At 38.5% G+C, this 19889-nt stretch overlaps 1 protein-coding gene across 1 annotated transcript in view; it reads right to left on the bottom strand.

The window, feature by feature from the left end:
* The window catches only part of Gmds (GDP-mannose 4,6-dehydratase), a 642352-nt gene that overhangs the window by 296246 nt on the left and 326217 nt on the right, over window positions 1-19889 (bottom strand). Inside the window, exon 7 of the mRNA XM_076857845.1 lies at window positions 19566-19693. Coding sequence (XP_076713960.1) covers window positions 19566-19693 — 128 coding nt within the window. The remainder of the gene's footprint in view (window positions 1-19565; window positions 19694-19889) is intronic.

Raw genomic sequence — 19889 nt, forward strand, 5'->3', positions numbered from 1 at the left:
ACAGAAATCATGAGAGTATGATATGCCTTTCCATGTCACACTGGCTCATTTTCAAGGGAAAAGAATTATAGCCAGAGAGAGGATGTTGCCACACGCGTATAATAATGGCATGAACCATCCTGACTCGCAACATAAATTGAACCATTAAAGGATTTAAGTGTTCCTCATTAACTTTTATTAGCCTCAGTTTTTAACTTTTTTCCTTCCTCTTAAAATTAAAACTGAATATTCCCTTCAACTTTGCACACCTTCCAGGAGCATTCAGACTGAAATGGGTCTTTGTAGGATCACGAACTGGTTGTCTATGAGGGAAAACAACACCTCAAATAATCAAATCCTCTGGTACAAAATTTCTTTCAAAGTCTCTAACCCTTTATTTAAAAAATAATAAGTCTAAGGCTATATTTTTAAAGCTTTTTCTAACTTAGTCCTGGGAAGAATAAGAGATTTCATATTCCTGGCATTTTTCTGTTTATCCTTCCTATCATTAAAAAGGATGTAATCTAATCAAAGCCTTGTGGAGAAGGCTCCAACTTTGTAGAAGTCTTCCTATGTGTTTGGGGACTAGGTTAAGCACTTGGCCTTTATTATCTTATACAACAAAGCCTGAAAGCTTTAAATAGGTATAAGACACTCTTATTATGAAATGTATTACCCACTGGTTGATTAATTCAATACCAAAAATAAACAAACCAGAGAAAGAGAGAAGAAACAAACATATTATATACAAAAAAAACCCTTTTTGATGTTTATTTCTAAAAATAAATGTAGCATTTCATAAAGTGAAAAATAAGTACATACAGGGCAAGAGATTTTTTCAAAATGGGTGGAATGTTATAAAAATACAAAATTACAATATTGTGCACACACTCCTGTAGGATTATGTCTAATGACCACTTGATTTTTTTCTGCCACAGTAAAGACCCAAATAACTACTACAAAGTACCTTTCAAAATTAGATCTACATCACCTCTGTCACACAAAATATGAACTGAGCAGAAATGTTCAGTTGTATAATTGATGTGTAATCATTATCTGTTGCAAATTTGATCCTTAATTTTTGTCAATTGACGCTTAAAGAAACTCAGACATGGCAATTATGTCCTGATTATATTTCTAGTTACCTCAAGCAAATTAGGTAGCCACTATGTATAAGAAATTTTAGAAGCAAGTTTTCTTCCTTAAAGAATAAAATGGCACAATTCTTTTAAATTTAAAATACTGCATTCCAGCTATAGGGGAAAAAATAATACTATGTCAAAAAATGACAATACTATGCATTTTTTTTTTCACCTTGGAAACTTTAGACTTGAAAGAAAGTTTTCCATCACTCCAGTTGAATTCTAAGACCACCAGTATAACAACACCACTCAGAAAACCACAGGGGTGGCCTTGCTAGAATATACATAGAGTTGCTGAGGAACAGGAAACGAAGCCAGATGGTTCTGCTGAGGGAAGCACTTTTTTTTTTTCCTTCATAAAGCCAAAAAAGTACTAATAGGTCAAATGCAAAAATGCAGATATGGTAAAATAGAAAGCTAACAGGGAGATTTATGTAAACAAGACACACTTAGTTTTGCATTATGTTCTCATCTACATCAGTAAATGGATGCAGAAAAGGAAAAAGAAAAAGAAAAGAAAAAGTAATACAGTAGATTTATCACTTAGATCTGGGGGTTTTCTTCACAGGGAGAAAAGCTACTAATTCTGCATGAGCACTGTTATAAAATTTTGGAAAGTCAAACACACTGAGCATCTGCAAGTTATTGTGAAAACTTTTTTTGGTGAACCTTTAATACAGACTCTGATATAATCACAGTTTACACTCCGGCTTCTTATACATCTGGTTAAGTGTGGTTGTTCACAATCGCATGAAGTCCAAAAGCAGTACAACAACCTGACAGCAATCTGAGCCTGCTTCTAGAGTAGGAGGACCACATGCTTTGAGCTCCCTCAGTGCACACTTATGCCCTAAAACTTCAGAACTGACCAGGTACTGGGACTTGATTCAGGCATGTGTCTCCCAGAACACCTGGCTTTGTATGACCAATACTCTCTATATAACACCCTTATCTTGTCTTCCTTGATTTGAGTATTTGAAGCTCCACACCTGGCCAGCCAGGTGTGGAGCTTCAAATACTCAAATCAAGGAAGACATGTTTCTGGCTAATGAAATGCTCATTCTGGTGGCCAGATTTCTGTGGCCTGCCGTTTCCTGCCTGAGCCTGGGTGGAAGGTACATAGGACAGGTGGGCTGAAGTCTCCTTGGGATCATGAGAGGCTCAAAATAATCCCAAAGACTGGTCCTCACATCTGTGAAGCATTCAATGGCTGGTAGTTGCATAGTCCTAGACTTACTGCACCCCTTTACTGATGTATGAAACAACTGAGATGACCAGTGTCCACATCACAAAGGCCACAAGGGGACTTCAGATTCTGAACTCTCTTTGTTAAACCAAGAATATCTCTGAATAATGAAGAGCTTCATCTGTTAGATGATGGGTACTAATCTGTTAGATGATGAGTACAAAAAAGTACTAACAGGTCAAACATTAAAATGCAGATATGGTAAAATAGAAAGCTAACAGGGAGATTTATGTAAACAAGACACACTTACACAAAGTTGCTTCAGTTTTATAGGAATTGATGAGGCTGATCTAGCTTGCGGTCTGCCTCTCTGGAGTAGTCATTAATAAATGTGCACTGAGTCCCTGTGTTCAGGGTGCTGTGGGGGGGTACCAAAAGGAGTCATCTGGGGGGGCTCTCAGGAATGGGAATAAAGAGAACTGAAGGACAATATGAGAAGTGGCCAGGAGTACTATAGTAGGGTTAGGGAAGAGGACAGGTCCTGCCCACGGACCAGTGGGGGCCAGACATGGATAAAGAGCCCCATCCAGGAAGGCAGGAAATAGAGGGTGGTTGGAACAGCATGCTCCAGATGAGGACAACGGGCCCTTCCCAGTACTGTCAATGCCATCTTCTATTCTATGGTGGAGACACTGATGGTTCTTAAGGAGACAAGACATGATAGTATGTGAATCTCAGAAAGGTGGTTCTGGCAGCAATGTGGAAGGCCTCAGAAGCTCAACAAAGTGCAGGGCAGGGCAGGGCAGGACCTAGTGAGTGCCTGCTGAATAAACTACAGGAGGGGAGGCCTAATCGAGCCAAACTCAGTGATTTCATCACTCTATGTCTTCAATTTTGCCCATAGAGAGGATGAAAGATAGCAGGGCATTGTAAATGTGAAGTGGTTTACATACTTGTAGTATTCAATGAGGTTTTAAACTTGAAAATAAAGTCTCATGGTATTTAATGGTATTTCAGATTAAGAAAAGGGTGTTTGTTTGTTTTTAAACAATAAATGACAATTAGCCCTGTTCGCACATACAGGGTCATTCTGGGTGCTGCATCTCAGGTAGAAGATAAGCTGGGCTAAAGATCTAGGCACTGGGACTCCTGCCTATGCGAAAACTGTCAAGAGGATGTAGCTTAGTGGTGGAGTGTTTGCCTAGCACATGTGGGGCACTGGATTCGATCCTCAGCACCACATAAAAATAAATAAATAAAAAAACCCTGAACTTGGTACCTTAAAAAAAAAAACTATCAAGAAATATTTTTAAAACAAACTCTTCTATAATCATGGATTTGTGTAGTTTGTACCATTATTCTCATGATATATTTGCTATTCCATTCCAAATGGAAAACATAACTGCAGGAAAAGGAAGACCAGTCACCACCTATTCACAGTACAGCCCTGTCCTCAGAATGATTTGTCTTGGTAAAGCACAAAGGTACAAAGCAAAAGAGTGCACTCCACAAATAGCCTGCCATGCTTTCAGGGGGCTCTCACTGTGCGAGCCACTATTAGGCCTATTACTGAGGCCTGCAGGAGAAGTTCTGGATACTAGACATCCACCTCCCACCTGGTAGAGGGAGGTGGGGGAGGAAGGAGAAACAGGGAAGGGAAAAGAGAACAGAAGGAGAGGAAGAGAGAGAGGCAGTGAGAAACAGGAAGTGTCAGGGTACAGTGAGTTAGGAAAGATCCTACTGAAATATTTAACTAAGCCAATGTAATTTCTTGGAGGCCCACTAGACTTCTAACATCCCAGAGCCCTATACCACGTGCAATTAAACAAGCAAACCCGTAATTCATTAGGGATAATTTTAATAGATGACTCATTTGGCCCAGCCAGTCAATGATGCTTTGGTTTCCCAAAGGCCCTGGAAGATAGTTAACCACAAGGAAGCTTTCAGCTACCACTGACAAGCAACAATGGAATTTAAACCACCTCTGCCACTTCTTCAAACTTCTTACTGCAGGTTTTGTGAAGATAAAGATCAAATGAAACAATTTCTGTTAAACTTGTATTTCCTGTACAGAGGTGATACCTTCCTTAAATTGTATGATTGTACAACTATTAAATTAATACTTACTGCAGAGGAAGTCTCCTGTTTAGAATGCAGAACCTGGCCTGGTAACTTTTGGCTCTTCAAATGTTTTACAGTGTGCTTCTCAATTTCTCACACTGGAGCAGCCTCACAGGATGAGTAGAGAACTTAGAAGACCAGTGATAGAAATGTTATCTTGTCTGCAACTGCTAGTGACAGGCATATATTTGCTAGATGTCCAGTGTTTGAAGTCAGTGAAAAATGGGTTTGAAATCTCACAAGGATGTCTAAGTGTACTAAAAATCACCCTAGAAACAGCAATGTGTCAGAAGAAGACATCACACTGAACAAACCGCTCAGTATGAATGAGGACTTCAGAACAGGGCTTCTCCTTTCAAAGTCAGCCAATCCTTATGACAACTACAAATATAATTCCTGCTATCTTAACCATGCTTAGAGATCTGTTGGGAGAATAGAAGAGGACAACTGTCCCAGGTTTAAGGAGAAATCTGGTAAAAATTCTATTTTATTTTCAAACTTGAAATTTAAGATCAGTGAAAAGCACCAAATAAGTCTTGACCTAAAAAAGATATTATAAAAAATAAAATGAAAGTGTGTAGCCCTTGTAATCCTGATTTTTGCCTTTTCCTGGTGAAAAGAAGGTAGGTGGGCTGCTGTACCCTGGATGAGTACAGACGTGGTGACAGGATGGCCCAAGAGGCAGAAGGCCACAGTCACCTCCCTGGAATGCAACCTGTCCCCTCCAGCCCGGGCAACCCACACAGCATCACTACACTGAGTCAGAGGCTGCAGGAGGGACCTGGGAACTGTCCTCTGAACATGTAGGTGAAGTACAGCCAGAAGGGAATGAAATCCCACAGACGAAGAACCTGACATGATACTGTAGAATGCTTTTCTTCTTCCTACACAGTGTGTGTAGGTTTTCTACAGCTACTGTTAAACACTTCTATATAAGAATCTTTTGGGCGCTAGAAACACTTCTATATAAGAATCTTTTGGGGGCTAGGGGTATAGCTCAGAGGTAGAACACAGGCTCAGTAATGGCAAGACACTGAGTTCAATCCCTAGCAATACACACACACACACACACACACACACACACACACTTAACTCTTTAAAATTTCACATATACGTAAAAGCAAAGTTTCATTATTAGAAGGTGACCTGCTTCTACTTTTTTGTGTATGTGTTAGAATTGTAAGATAGGAAGAAATAACAGAAGAATCTTAAGATTTTCTGTAACAATAGTATCTGTAATGGAAATTTGGGTCCATTTAGAAGAATCCATTAATAAGAAGACCCTGGAAAACTAAAAGCAAAATACACTGATGAGCATGCAAATAAAAAGGTTTCTGAATGAGATGATAGCATGTTATCAGGCATGCCCAGGAGCATGTAAATAAATGAAGTTTTTGTAATTTTTAAATTTTGTTTTGTAAGTCAGGGCCAGTTTATCATTCATTCTGTTCTTCTATCTGCTCAGATATCCATCTTTAAAAATAAGAATAAAATCTAATAGTAGAAATCTAGATTCTAGTAGAATCTAAAAATAATTAGGAAATGACCACTATATTAGAACATACAGGCACTTCTCAGTATCCCTTATGGCTTACAAGCAATCAGACAGAAACATGCTCAGAAACATTTTGCTGCAATCAAGTAAACATATCACAACTCAACCTGAATGTGGAAAGATAATGCTCAGTGGGAAATGTCTTATACTAATAAAACATATTTTACTAATACAAGAAATAAAACATATTTCATATAGTTAGGTTTCATTTTAACAAATTTTATAAATAAATAGTAGGGTAGGATTTTATGAAGAAATGATTGAGTATTTACTGGGCAGCTGATATGCACCAGACACACTTCGAGGTGCAATTAAAGAAAAATGGGACTAGGAATCAGGTCCTGCCATCCAGGAGCTTACTAGATGGACTGAAGAGAGATAACAGTCCTAAAGTCACTATCCTCAGAAGTCCTGCTCCTCTCAGATTCTGAAGGAAGAAATGAATGGAAGTGATTTGTGCTCAGTCATTCTCTCTATGACATGAGAAACATAGCAAGCACAACTGGTCCTAAGTATTCTTACATAACCCTGAGAGGTACCTAGGGGAGCTATCCTAAGGAGTGATTTCATTTTTTTTTGAGAACTTTTCTAAAAATTTCCATATTTGAATCTTAAACCAACAACGAAAGACAATTTCTCAAAGGACTTCTCAATTTTGCCTTTAGATAATTCTGCTTCTGTAGAATGGTCCTTGTGAATTAAATGGGCTTAGTGGAAGTCCAGTTCTTTTCTTTCAGGAGAACTTCATTTAACTCTACCCCAAATTCATGCATATGGAGCATGTTTAACTTATGTGTATGATATGCCTATAGTTTTTGAAGTAGCTCCAAAAAGCTGGGAACTCTGGAAATTAAACTCCAAGAGGACAATGGCTTTTGAATATTCTCTTAGCAAGGCAGAGTAGGACATTTAACAACTTCAGTGGCCTATTTTACAGTGATTTCACTGCAAGTGAAGATGTCAAACACCTATTTCTATACAATTGTGGAAAGCAGGCTGTGCACTGCTGAGTTACTCCATGATGTATGTGGAAAGCAAGCTGTACCTAACCCTGAGTTACTCATTTTACAAAGCAGTTGTTGGCCAAGAGTTTCTTCAGTTTTAGTTTAAGTGCTGAGGCGGAATTACTCTACACCTTATTTGTATAAGTAAAAAATCACATCTACCTGGCACAACCATAGGGGAAAAAAAACTGACAAATAATCATGCTAATAAAAATGATCACTTGTGAACTTAATGAATTAAATCAGAAGCACATGGATACATAGGCATATCAAAACCCCATATCAGATAAATCAGGTCCATGGGCTCATCAAACATACCAGACCACCAAATGAAGTGTCCCTTTTCTGAAGCCCAATAAAAGGAGGTACTTCCTAAGACCGGACACAGTGGCACAATGACTGCATCACCTGATCATTTGTCATGAACCTTGCCCAGGAAAACACCACAATGACAATCCTCTGATTCTCTGTTTCTGGGCTTTAGCTCAGTGTCATTTCTCCAGCCCATAACAAGGATGCTTGGCCCACTCCAAGCGGATACCTAAAGCTGACACTCTGAAGCTGCCACCTGTTCAGACCCTGGTTCTGTGTTTTGACATCTCAGTGCCCTAAACAAGTTCATTTGCTGGTTACTAATCTCATATGACCACCTGCACTGACTCTTGCATTCATATCTGCTCTGGGCCTTTGCTCTCAGTCCAGGCTCCTGAACCCCTTTACCCTTTCTAAGTCTTTCTGTGACCTGTTTATATCATTGTATAAAGTGTGATGCATGACTTGAGTGTTATAAATATTAGTAACTAAGATTGGTATAAAGCAATCTGTGTTTGCCCAGATTATGACTATTAGGTGACCACTGAGTATTTTGTAAATGGCAATTTCTCAAAGTGGTGTAGCTTTATGAATTTATTGTTATTCAATTAATTCTGATATTATGGAATGACATGAATGCATTTGGTCTATGATACTGGTATATCTCCCTCACAATACAATATATATTTGAATTCCTGCAATTTCTGCCCCATGCCACCTGGCCTCACCACTACTGCTGTGGACAATCAGTCATAGATCACCAGGACAGATGACCCCACCAATTCCAGTGATTTTTAGGATCAACTTGCACTGCAAAGCTATGTTATCACAGCTTCACTAAAGTCAACAGGTAAAAAAAACAAAACAAAACAAACAAAAAAACCATAATCTATCTTAAAAATTCAAATGATCCAACACTAGCAGAAGGGATCAAACTTTTTTTAACCTAAGAAAAAAGGTTTAGGAGAATCTCTGTGAATCATTGCTGTGATTCCCTTACAAAGAATAAGCAGAAGACAAGTTTTTTAGCATGGACTAAATAGAAGCAGAAAATAAAATGTATTTCTTTGCTTTGGGAAACATTCAACTTGATAAAGGTCTCATTTTGTGGCTGTGGGTGCAAAGGCATAATGAACTCATTTGTATTAAATGATCTCCTGAAGCTGAACCTGGAAACCTGGGACTCCTTGAGGGTACTCCAGTGGTCCCCAAAGTAACAAGGCAGAGCCCCAGGGCCTTCCCACCAAGTTCCCTGAGAATAAAACATGTGACTTTGATAAATGATTTCCTGCCATAAAGGTGCTCAATAAATAAGACAAAGACAAATGATATTTTAGAATGAATTTTAAAACAGATTTTTACTTTTGGCTTGGTGTGTGTGTGTGTGTGTGTGTGTGTGTGTGTGTGTGTGTGAGAGAGAGAGAGAGAGAGAGAGAGAGAGAGAGAGAGAGAGAATATGAGCATGTGCACATGTGTGTACCAGAGGAAGAAAGAGAAATTAATTTGTAGTATTCTTATGCACAGAGCACATGAATATAAGAGAAATATTGCCTTAACTATAAACCATTTTGCTCTCTCCAAAGGGCATTAGTATTAAAGTGAAACACTGAAGATCTATACCTTCTAAGAAATTTATCCTTAATCTGTATTTATCACAAAATTATCATTAAATTTATGTGATGTTATTTGAGGTGATTCCATCTATATCACATGATTAGTCTTGTTATTAAAATTAAATAATTTTGTTTGTGGGTGGAAGTAGACCTGACCTGGAAGAGAAGCTGGGGGCAAGAGACTTAGGGCAAGGGACACACACACACAGTGCTGGGGAGGAGGGGGAAGGGCAGGCCAACCAGGGTTGAGGGAAGAAGCTTAAGGAATTTTCCCTACACAGGGAATGTGAATGTATCATTGTCTAAGCGGGTGAAAAGCATCTTTAACACTGTTTTCTTAGGGCTTTCATTCTGAGAGCCTGAACCAAGACTTTCCTAGGAATAAGTGTCACTTTATGATCCACAATGGTATGATGACACTGGGCATCAATGGGAGTGACGGATCAAAGGGTGGAGTATAAGCTTCCTCTAAGTGGTTAATTGCTACCCATTAGAATGTAAATGACATTTAAGCAAAGTTTCCTAACTCATGCCAGCAGGCTCCATGCCTACAGAACTTGGAGGTCCATCTATATGCACTTCCATCCTCCCGGCTCCTCTCTCTCTCTCTAGGTACACACACACACACACACACACACACACACACACACACACATGAACTGCTTTTCTAATTTAATATCACATGCTAAATTTTATATGTTTAAAATCAAGCTGAAAATGTCCTGCAAAAATGCACCCATTTTTATGTTTTTAAATTATCTGTGCAGGAAAATCCGATGGATAACTCAACTGAGAAACACAGACAGGATGGTTATCTTTCATTAAGACAATTAAATGGGGCCTATAGTTTCTGATTGGAGGACATGGCCACTCATGAGCTGTCATTCTCAACAAATTAAGACCTGGCCAGATGAAATAGACAACTATGACCTTCTGAATTTGTCTTGGCTTATTTTAAATACTACACTGAAATTTTAAAGGTTTGCTACATAGGGCTGGGTTGTAGCTCAACTGTTGAATCTTTCTTAGCATGTGTGAGGGCCTGGATTTCATCCCTAGTATTACCAAGAGAAAAAGAAAAGGGAAAAGGAAAATAAGTTTTTCTGTACAATGCTTAAACCAAAACCACAGATGACAGAAAAAGAAAAAGGAGAAAAAAACTGTTTTCTTCTTTACTTGGATGTGAATAGTATATTCTTTAGAAACAGGAATAGTTACTGAGAGCAGACACTTTTGATTTCAAAAATATAGGAAACTGTTACATGTGCCTCCCGTCTCCCATAAAACCATTCTTTCTTTTTTCTTTATAAATTTATTTATTTGTTTATTTATTTAAAGGCAATTCCTTGAGCTACCTTTCTATAAATGTTTGCTTTGTTCAGGAAAAAAAAAAAAAAAGAAAGAAAGAAAGAAAACATCATGTTCCTCTAAATACTGATAAAGGGAATATTGTTTATTTAGTTCTTTTCTCTTCTTTTGGTACCAGGTACTGAATCCAGGGGTGCTTACCCACTGAGACACACTCCCAGCCCTTTTTTTAATTTTTTGTTTTTGAGATAGGGTCTCACTCAGTTGCTGAGGCTGGCTTTACGCTTGTGATCCTCCTGCCTTAGACTCCTGAGTATATTTCAAATACTATATAAAATAGACCTCTAGAAGGTTAGAAGATTCCCCCTCCAATGGAAAATAGCAGTCAATACCTCACTAGTCAACATAAAAACTCAAAATTAAACACATAGTGAGCATCACAATGTATTCAATGAGCAGGTCACTGGCATATTTTCTATTCAAGCAAAAACATCTCAGATTCCTAAGTAAGAATATGGGCTCAGACTTTTACAGGTAGTAGAAATCCTATCATTCACCTTATTCCCTATCAATTGACAAAGATTGCATTAGAATAGATTTTCCAGGAAAGTCCCCTGGGAGCGCTCTGCAGATATTCATATACCATCTTCCACTGCACCATAAAAATCTTCATGATTCTGTTCAGTGACAGGTCTCCACAGTAACTCGGTGTGTGTCACTCGTGGTCACTTTACAAGTAGAGCCTCGCCTCTTTATTAAGTGAGGCTTTACTAAAATATGAATTCTGACAATATTAACACTTCATATAACTGAAACACAAAAAAGCTACTTTTACGTGCTACTCTCCTGAAAGCAGACACATACACACACAAACACACAAACACACACACAAACACAAACACACTGGTTGCTGGTGATGCTCCAGACAGGAACTTCCTTTAAAAAAGACCTCAGAAAGTTTAAATGGTATGTTTTCTTTTCAGATTTGTGTAACATGGGATGTAAAATGTGGACTGAAGAAAGGATGAAGAAATAGTGGGTCAATTCTCCCCAGCTCTGGTCATAGTTTATGTTCCCTGCAGAAGGGTCTCTGCAGCAGCTGAGAATTAGAAGCTGCAATGAAAGTCCACTCATTGAAGGCTCAACGGACAGAAGGGGAGGGAGACCTCAGTATATACCTCCCCAAACATACCCTCTGCATCTTTGCCTGATACAGCTGGAATCACAGGTACAGCAAGAGCTCACATATACCCCTATCAGATCTTAACTTCCATATGTCTCTCTTCCCCTTGACCACTAAAATCAGGAAGAGAAAAGGGAGAAAAGCAGAATTTTCCATCTCTCTGGAAATGGTATGTTACACAGACCCTACTTCTAACACCCACACTCCCCTTACCAAAATTAAATGAGTTGTTAGAATCATAAGATACTACATGAAGAAGAACTTTAAGCCAATCCCTAATAATCTGAATGTATCCTGGATTTCCTCCAGATGACAGAACTCTCCAGGGCCATCTATGGGGTTAGCTCCTAGGAGGGAAACCTCTCACCAATCAATAAATAGCTTTTGCCAAGTCCTTGAAAGTCTTGGACCTGGTTTCTTAACTATCTGTGTCTCCCAAAGGAATGGGAGCCTCTTGAGAGTGGAAAAAGCTTCAACTTAATCCCAGTGTAGCTCCTACCAATTAGCTTATGTCTCAATATTTTATTGGCCAGAGTTATGTTCTAGATACTTTAATCAACAGGGGATCACAGTGAAATTTTGTTAATCAAACTCTGGAATAGAATAAATTCTATTCCAGCACATGGCACCATTTGCTAACTCTATATAGTACTGCTATGTATTCATACTTTTTTTTTTTTCATTCCAAGGATTCCCAGGTCAAATAAGTTTGGGAAATCCCCTACCAATCTGAATTGTCTGTAGTCCACATTAACATATCAGTTTTGGGCAATCAGTCCTACTATAAATAAATCTGATTAACTTTGTAAAATATAAGATTTTCAGTCTTATCTGGCTTTAGACAAAGCTTGGAAGACTGTTGTCTGCAGCAACTAGAACTATGACCACAGGAGGTCCTCAATATATGTGGAATGAATACATATTCTGAAAAGTTAGAGGTTTTTTCCTTTGCTTTTTTCACTGCCACCACTGCAGTGTTGACTGGCAGTCAGCTGGAATATGGTATGCATGCCTGCAGTGTGTTCTCAAGAAGGTACAGGAAGGTAGGCAGCATAAAACAGGGAGTGAAGGGTTCAGGTAAATAGTTGCAAAGAAAAAAATAATTTAAAAGTTCAAATTGCTGTCTAAGTATATATTACAAGAAATATAAATTTTTGACAACTTGTATTTGTATCTATTAGGTATTTACAGCTGTCAGCTATTATTAGCATGACAGTGATTATCTAAATAGTATTTTTATTTTCAAAATGTAGCAGAATTAGATGTTAAATATAGAATCTGGGTGGTAGATAACTGGGTGTTCATAATAAAATTTATTTGATTATTTTGCATATTTAAAAATGCTTATATTTAAACATTGGAAAGATTTAAGTCCCTATGACTCGTCTATTTTGAAATACAAAATAACATTATACAGTTTTTAATGTTCTTTCTTTATTTCAAGTTGAAATATGACATTATACAGTTTTTAATGTTCTTTTTTTTCAAGTTGAAATAAGTTTTATCCATTTAAGTAATTTTTAAAGCACTTTGATCTAGTAAGCAGGACTACACTTGGATGCTAATGAACCAGAATCAGCCACAGGAAATGACTTTGTACAAATTGTTGCAAAAATGTTGACAAGACAGAGGTAGAGTTTAATCACATATGCCCAGCATGTTAATGCTAATTTTTCACAGGGTTGTTATTATGTCCTTTTCACTGATGGGCAAAGGGAGATATAACAACTTCTCTAAAGCTGAGGGGCAATTCAATGGCACAGCTGGGATCCTGTACACCCTTCTTAAATCATGAGGGGCAAGTGTTCTCTACTCCTCAAGAGGGAAATTCATCTACAAGTAAAAATGGATACATCACTTAATCTAAAGATTTTTGTTTAAATGAGAGGGATTATATAATTAAAACATGTGTAAATGAGATGCTATTATGACTTCTTTGATCTATACTTGCAAATAATTCTTCATCCTAAAGCTGATTACCCTGTCAGGATGCACATATGTTTTAAACAAACAGTGCTTCTCCTTTTTTAATCTTACTGATTGTTGACTTTAATTTTGGCAACAAATTAATTTTAATCATAAGTCTCTGGAATAATGTCATTTTAATACATTTAAAATTGCAAGAAACAGTAATATTCCTTTAAGTAGAGAGTTGCAAACTATGAGTGCTTAGTTATTTATGGTATCGTTTTACAAATTGAGACTTTTTTCAGTACACATAAATGAGAACTATAAAATGCTTCTTACATAATTAACATGTGTTACTATTAGAACCCCAGGAGAATCCTTAATGCACAAAATCCACTTGTCTTGTGAAGCAAATCCAGTCTTAGATGTCAAGGAGACTGTCCGAACAGTGCGTCTGTATGTGTGTATGTATATGAGTGCACCAGCGGGCACTCATGCGTGTGTGTGTGTGTGTGTGTGTGTGTGTGTGTGTGTGTATGCCCATGGAATGTAACAATTTCACATTTTTAATAAAAGGCCTGAGTATCTTAATCTTGTCTGGACATTTTGGCCTCTGGGTTTTCCGTACCAACACTATCTTGTCTAGCAGTCATAAAAATGACTGAATTTAGGCCACTGTTTTTCAAATATTTGCGACAAAAATGTTTATAAATAATTTTATTTTATATGAATTCAAATATTGGTTTTGTTTAAGATTTGAGCCAGGGGGATCCAACATGGCGGCGGGCGGGGAGGCAGCACTTTCAGTGCCTCCTCAATAACAGGGTCAGAGAGTCGCATTAATATGCTCAGATTCTACCTGCTGAGAAACTTCTGGCAAAATTTTGCTGAAGTGAGACCTGCCAGGAATTAGTAGGATTATTGGAGGTGACAGTTTTCCCCAGACAAGTGAATCTCTGCCAGGTGGCACGGAGGTCCAGACCTGCCACCTGCAGCTAGACCCGCCACCCGCCGCTAGACCTGCCACCCACTGCTGCTGTGCAGCAACCAGCCTCCGAGGCAGCTCAGCAGGCGCGGAGCAGGGACCCTATGAAGAGATCTCTAATCAAGCCTTCATGAAATAGCGAACCCGGAACCGAAACCAACCGAGACCAGGTCAGACCAGAGACAGGCCAGTCCCACCCATCCCTTCGGACACTCCGGCAAGGAGCCAGGGGCGCACCATAGCAGAGAGGTGACGTCACCAGAGTTCGGCCAATGGAATTCCTTCCCAGCGGAATCTGCTTTAGCAGGTGTGTGACTCCTACCCCCACCAGATACATACAGCCGGGAAACCTCAAAAATCTCTCCGTGGGCGTGACTCTAGGGGCTGAGGGATTCCCAACCCCCAACTCCCACTGCCACCAGTGGCGTGGGCATGACTGTAGGGGCGGAGGGAAGCAGAGAAGACTCCCGACCCCCAACTCCCCCGACCGCCAGCGGCGTGGGCGTGACTGCAGGGGTGGAGGGAAGCAGAGGGGATTCTCAATTCCCAACTCCACTTACCACCAGTGGTGACACCCAAAGTCTTAGCCGCCAGTTTCCGAGGGAGTGCCCACAAAAGGGGTCCGGAAAAATTAAACTGTTGGTTCCCAGATCACCGCTCCACAGCACTGGGGCTTAGATAAATGACAGAGAGAGTGCTCAGTCCTCCGGGAAATAGGGCATGCAGTGGGGCTGCAAGTGTAACCAGATCCTTGGGGAACGCCTCCGGTAAGCGGGGCCTGGCTGGCTGGCAGGAGGAAGGGGGGGGCGCTAGAGAAGTGAAACGGCTCTGGACTAACAGGATTGAGAGACTCCCAGGAGCCGCCTTACAGGGATTGCTGTCAGCACATAGAGGGCAGAAGCTCGGCTTGGAGGGCACAGCTCCGCCTACTGAAGAGAAGAAAATGGATCTCTAAGACTTCATATTTTTATTTTTTTTTAAATTTCTATTTTATTAGTTTTTTTCTCCCCTTTTCCTCCTTTCTTTCGTTCCCTTTTCAAGTTTTATTGTTCTTTCCATTCTCCTCTATTCTATCTCTCTCTCCCTCTTTCTTTTTAAGAGCACCTTCCTTCCCCTTCCCCCCAACGTTCATCCCAAGCATTACGTATTCCATTACGTGTAATTGTCTAAATGCAAATAGGTGAATGTTTCAAGGCTGTCTATGGGGCTCCTAAATACCTACCTATTACCAAACAAACTGATCCAATTGCCTGTTAATATCCCCCTTCAGTAGAGCAATCTTCCAAAGTAGACAAGACATACTAAACCTCATAACATCATAGCACCTAACCTAAACATAAAGTCCTAAGACCAAACAACAAATATGCATACAGAATCTGGAAGCCTTTTATGAATTGAATAAATCAGCTTTAAAGTACAATAAAGCCCAACATTTCTAGGCATAATCTCCCATCACAAAGGAGAGACAACAGAGATATACAAAGCCAAAACAAATTTATAGGAGAAAGCAGTTACACAGCAGTCAAACAGAGCAGGAAAGTAACGTGAACAACATGAAAAAACAAGGGAAAAAAGGATTACAAACAATGCAGGACAACCTAAATCTACAGGAGAACCTAGAGGCATCAGAAAAATGGACAGAGAAAGAACTCAAGGCATACCTGACTCAAATGGAATGGAATCTTAGAGAAGTCATTAGACAGCAAGTCGAAACAATGAAAGAATACTTTGAAAACGAATTGCATACGCAAATTCAAATAGCAAAGAATGAGCTCTACCAGGAGATAGAGAATTTTTAAAAAATCAAACAGTAATCCTAAAAATGCAGGAAACCATAAACCAAATTAAAAACTCAAACGAGAGTATTACAAATAGACTAGATCAAATAAGTCAGAACATCAGATAATGAAGACAAAGCTTATCAACTCGAAAAGAATGTAGTCGATGCAGAAAGGACGGTAAGAAACCACGAGCAATGTGACCAAGAGACATGGGATGTCACAAAAGAACCAACCTTGAGAGTCATGGGGTAGAGGAAGGCATAGAGGTCCAAACCAAAGGAATGGACAATCTATGGGATGAAATAATCTTAGAAATCTTCCCAGATATGAAAGCTGGAATGAACTGCCAAATCCTGGAAGCCTATAGGACCCCAAACATATAGAACCATGATAGACCAACTCCAAGACACATAATTATGAAGATAGCCAACATACAGAACAAGGAGAGAATATTAAAAGCTACGAGAGAAAGGAGGCAGATTACATTCAGGGGTAAATCAATTAGGCTAACGGCTGATTTTTCATCACAGACTTTGAAAGTGAGAAGATCCTGGAACAACGTATTTCAAATGCTGAAAAATAATGGATTCCAAGCAAGAATACCGTATCCAGCAAAACTAAGCTTCAGATTTGACAATGATATTAAAATATTTCATGATAAACAAAAGCTAAAAGAATTCACAGCAGGAAAACCAGCACTGCAAGGCATTTTGAGCAAAACACTACAAGAAGAGGAATTGAAAAACAGCACCCCAAACTAACAGTGGGAGGTATCTCAGTAAAGGGGGAGAAAAATAACCAAAGAGGAAAAACTAGCCAAATTAAAATAAATAAATAAATAAATAAGCATGACTGGAAGTACAAACCATTCCTGGGAACGCTGGGAATGGAACCACCATTTGACCCAGCTATCGCCCTTCTCGGACTATTCCCTGAAGACCTTAAAAGAGTGAAATGCAGGGATACTGCCACATCAATGTTCACAGCAGCACAATTCACAATAGCTACACTGTGGAACCAACCTAGATGCCCTTCAATAGATGAATGGATAAAAAAAAAATGTGGCATTTATACACAATGGAGTATTACGCAGTACTAAAAAATGACAAAATCATGGAATTTGCAGGGAAATGGATGGCATTAGAGCAGATTATGCTAAGTAAAACTAGCCAATCCCTAAAAAACAAATGCCAAATGTCTTCTTTGATATAAGGAGAGCAACTAAGAACAGAGTGGGGGGAAGAGCATGAGGAAAAGATTAACATTAAACAGAGACAAGTGGTGGGAGGGAAAGGGAGAGAGAAGGGAAACTGCATGGAAACGGAAGGAGAACCTCATTGTTACACAAAATTACACATAAGCGGTTGTGAGGGGAAGGGGGAAAAAAGGGGAGAGAACTGAATTACAATAGATGGGGTAGAGAGAAAAGATGGGAGGGGAGGGGAGGGGGATAGTAGGGGATAGGAAAGGTAGCAGAATACAACAGTCATTAATATGGCATTATGTAAAAATGTGGATGAGTAACCGATGTGATTCTGCAATCTGTATTTGGGATAAAAATGGGAGTTCATAACCCACTTGAATCAAATGTATGAAAGATGATATGTCAAGAGCTTTGTAATGTTTTGAACAACCAATTAAAAAAAAAAAGATTTGAGGCAAACCCACTAGTAGTGCTAGACTTGTCCTTGGGGAGTGAGACTCTACCAGAGTCACTAGTTCACAAGATATTTTCTTATTACTTATGTACCTATTCTATAGTCCTTTTTAGACATTTTTTGGTCTCATTTAAAAATGTCATTTCCCTTCCCAATCACAAAGTTTTATATGTGTTCATTTCAAAGATATGGGAAAAATAGAAACCATAAAGAAAAACAATAACCAGTAATAAATACTACCACCAGGCCGGCATGACATTTCCCTCACCATTAAAATCCAATGGATTTCTCAGCTCCAATACAAACTTCTTTTTTTTTTTTTTGCCCAAGTGCAAATAAAATAGAATAGAATTTAATATATTTGATCCCTAAATCAGGAAAAGTGTTTTCATATACTTTCCCTGTATTTCTAAGTATATGCAGATTGCTAGGATGCTACACATCAATATATCACCAAGAAAATATTTATTTTTACAAAATTTCCCTTGTGTTTTTTAGTAGGAAAGGCCATTCAAGTTAGACAAGAATAATGTCATCTTCTTTTACCCTTATCTCCATTCTCCCACCTTCATAATTTTTAACAGTGTGGACCTATACATTTTTTTTATACAGTTCTCTTAAAATATATCTAAGAAGTACTGCTGTAAAATGATTCTTTGTAATAATAGAAGTTCATATTTAAAGGATCAAAATGTTGCACTATCTGAAATTTAAATCAGAGCTAATTTTTCCATCCATAATAAAAATTAGTATTGGATATTCAAGAACATACTTATTTTTAGTTGTTTTAAAAAAATAAAAAGACAGGTGAAGCGAATCTGTTAGCAAATGAGTTACTTATTTTCTTTCTTTTATGAATGTTCAAGTTTCTTTTTGAATCACATCAATGCACAAGGATGCCATACCTAGTTTCTCAGAAATCCTATAAGACAGAGAGGTACAGGAGCATAGGAGATCTGTGAGCACCTGAATGATGATGACAGATGACTCTAGGAAAAGGACAATGTTGCTATCCTGCTCATTCATGTCTGGCCACATGTCTGGAGATTTCAAAGAATATTAAGTAGGGCAAAGGAAAAGGCAACCATTTGTTTATAGAACAGAAAAATCATACTACTCATGCATATAACCCTGGTAACCAAAACCCAAATGTAACTTGTGTAGGAATCCCAAGAGTGGACCTGAAGAATTTCCCTGTAAGTATATCTATTATTCAGCAGTAGTATCATTGAGCATCTCTATTTGATGGACAAGGATCACTGGTGGTAACAAGAGGTGTGCAGAGATACAGCCAGACTCCTCGGCAGCAGAAAACAAAGTTCCATAAGACAATTACTCTCACAGGGATTTCAAAGAATAATGTAGATCTAAAGATCTTAGATTATAAAAATTGAGATTGGTTATTATTTCTTAAAAATATGAGAACAAATACTTTATATCCAAAAAATTCTTTCAGGGTAGATTTTGTGTGTATTGGATAGGAAAGACAGAAGGTGAAACAATGTGGGTAGGGATCAAAGCTTTAGAAAGAAGAAAAACCAACACTGTAACATTTTTTTCCCATCTGTCTAACCATCCATCATCCAAAGTATACCAGCTCCTTTGTTTTAACTAATTAAAATAAGAAATTTGAAAGATTTCCTCATTCAAATAGCATTCAGTGTAAGTACTCCTGAACTAACAAGCCTTCAATTGAAAATATGAGTTTAAACATAACTGCATTAGCAAAAGTCTGTATGCCACCACCTAGAGCTCATGCTTTTTCACCACATGCCTTTAAAACATCAACCCATATGGGTCTTTGTAAGAATGTAATGAGTCAGTTCCTACCTCTACATAGTCCTTGGCGTGGCCCCAATCTCGTTTGGCATCCAGATTTCCCAAACTGAAACATTCCAGTTGTCCAAGGTAAATCTTAGCTACTGACCGGCTAATTTTTCGAGTAACAAAATTAGCTCCTAAAAAGAGACAAAAGATGTATTATCAGTGAAGTACATTTGACATGTAACAGTTTAGTGAACCAAACACAGCATCAGCCTCTGGGCATTTCTTTCAATCCCCCACCCCCAACCCCCACCCCACTTAAAATAATAAAAGAAAAGAAAAAGAAAAAAGATCACTAACTGTCATTTAGACAAGTTAAGAAGGTCTAAT

Source organism: Callospermophilus lateralis, chromosome 6 (assembly GCF_048772815.1).
Source record: "Callospermophilus lateralis isolate mCalLat2 chromosome 6, mCalLat2.hap1, whole genome shotgun sequence".
NCBI lineage: Eukaryota > Metazoa > Chordata > Mammalia > Rodentia > Sciuridae > Callospermophilus > Callospermophilus lateralis.